Below are 2,211 nucleotides of genomic sequence, written 5' to 3' on the forward strand. Positions count from 1 at the left end.
CTCCTCCTCTCCCTCTCCTCCTCCCTCTCCCTCCCCTCTGACTGCTGCTCTGAATCTAAACTTGGGTTTCTTGGGTTTACTTCAGCCCACACTGAATTATTTTACATTACATTCTGCAACTGAATTTGAGCGAGTTGAAAACATACTAGTTGAGTTGTATTTATTGCATTTTGCGGTGGTCGTTGGTATATTACATTTTTTAACATTGAATTTATGATTTGAGTTCGTAAACATTGAACCGGCAACAAATTCAGATGTCTAATTGAAATGCATGAATATTCAGTGCTAAAAATTCACTGGCTTTTTATTTTCAAAATCCGATGAAACATATTTACTGTGTGTGTGTGTGTGTGTGTGTGTGTGTGTGTGTGTGTGTGTGTGTGTGTGTGTGTGTGTGTGTGTGTGTGTGTGTGTGTGTGTGTGTGTGTGTGTGTGTGTGTGTGTGTGTGTGTGTGTGTGTGTGTTGCAGCTGAACAACCTGGACCCTGAACTCAAGAACCTGTTCGACATGTGCGGCATCTCTGAGGCTCAGCTGAAGGACCGAGAGACTTCTAAGGTCATCTACGACTTCATCGAGAAGAAGGGAGGCGTGGAGGCCGTCAAGAACGAGCTGAGGAGGCAGGGTGAGTACCTACACACACACACACACACACACACCCATTCGAGGTACCTTATGATGATCTTAAATAACAATTAAGCAATGCAGCGTTTATGTTTCACCCGAATTTTACTGCAAAACAGGTTTTCTTGATGGGCGTCTCTAATGTGGACGTTTTGTTGACATACATTTGTATTTTAGTTGGTAATGCACGTGTCGGTCCAGGGCTTCAAATAAGTCCTACTGTCACTCAACTGACCATCCAAAATCTGCATCTTTAAGTTAGACCTGCCGATCTGTTAATTTTTGCATTCTAACAAAACTCTAACCACAATAAGTCAAACACCACATTCTAGCATTTCCACTTTTCTGAGATAAAAACCTGTCAACAACGATGTGGGCAACACACCTGTCACCTGTCACCGTTTGTGACGCACACGTGCGTCACAAACGCACGGCTGCCAACGAAATGGCTCCAACGCTTTGTCGCCATTTTTTTTCTCATGTTTTTACATATGTGAGAACATGAGATAAACTGTGGAGCATTGATTCCATCTCCCAACCCGTACAGAATCAATCAAATATGGCATCTGGTTTTTAGAGCAAAACACCCAAAATATCTATTATGTAAGCATAGAACATAAAAGGGGAAGTGTAGCATCCAATCGGAAGTCTGGGATTTATAAGCTAATTTAAGTTCAAGTTCTTAGTTCATGGTGTTGTGGAAGTTTCTGTTCAGCAAGGGAGGAATTTGTGTTGAAGAAGAGACTTTGTTGAAACAAAATGAGGACCGGCTGCACACTGGATTAAAGGTTTAGGTATTCGGAGGAAGGGTTTAATAGGTTTTCTGCAGAGAAAAATCAAATGACGAGAACAGCTTTCACAATGAACAGAGTTACAAAGTGGCAACAGTTCTGGTAAATATAATAAGTAATACACTTCTTTATACCCAGTGCCCCCCCAGAGGAAAACCAACCCTTGTTTGGAAACCAGTTTAATCTCAAACATACCGATCAGTGGACCTAAGGCACACAGTTGGAGCTCTTAGGTATTTCTGAATCTGCTCCTCGTGTGTCAAGTTTCTCGACCGGTCATTCTACCTTAGCTGAAAAAGGACATCTAGTCTCTTTGGATAGGCCATGGTCTCCACCTGGGACCTGCTCTGGTCTCAACCTGGGACCTGGGACCGGCTCTGGTCTCGACCTGGGACCTGCTATGGTCTCGACCTGGGACCTGCTCTGGCCTCGACCTGGGACCTGGGACCTGCTTTGGTCTCAACCTGGGACCGGCTATGGTCTCGACCTGGGACCTGGGACCTGCTCTGGTCTCGACCTGGGACCTGGGACCTGCTCTGGTCTCGACCTGGGACCTGGGACCGGCTATGGTCTCGACCTAAGACCTGCTATGGTCTCGACCTGGGACCTGCTCTGGCCTCGACCTGGGACCTGCTCTGGCCTCAACCTGGGACCTGAGACCGGCTCTGGTCTCGACCTGGGACCTGGGACCTGCTATGGTCTCGACCTGGGACCTTCTCTGGTCTCGACCTGGGACCGGCTATGGTCTCGACCTGGGACCTGGGACCGGCTATGGTCTCGACCTGGGACCTGGGACCG

The 2,211-nt window shown here is 46.9% G+C and overlaps 1 protein-coding gene across 1 annotated transcript in view; it reads left to right on the forward strand.

Annotated features, from left to right (window-relative positions):
* The window catches only part of wasla (WASP like actin nucleation promoting factor a), a 27,627-nt gene that overhangs the window by 22,187 nt on the left and 3,229 nt on the right, over nt 1-2,211 (forward strand). The window contains exon 8 of the mRNA XM_034879013.1: nt 470-623. Within this exon, the coding sequence (XP_034734904.1) occupies nt 470-623 (154 nt within the window). The remainder of the gene's footprint in view (nt 1-469; nt 624-2,211) is intronic.

Source organism: Etheostoma cragini, chromosome 8 (assembly GCF_013103735.1).
Source record: "Etheostoma cragini isolate CJK2018 chromosome 8, CSU_Ecrag_1.0, whole genome shotgun sequence".
In the NCBI taxonomy this organism is placed as follows: domain Eukaryota; kingdom Metazoa; phylum Chordata; class Actinopteri; order Perciformes; family Percidae; genus Etheostoma; species Etheostoma cragini.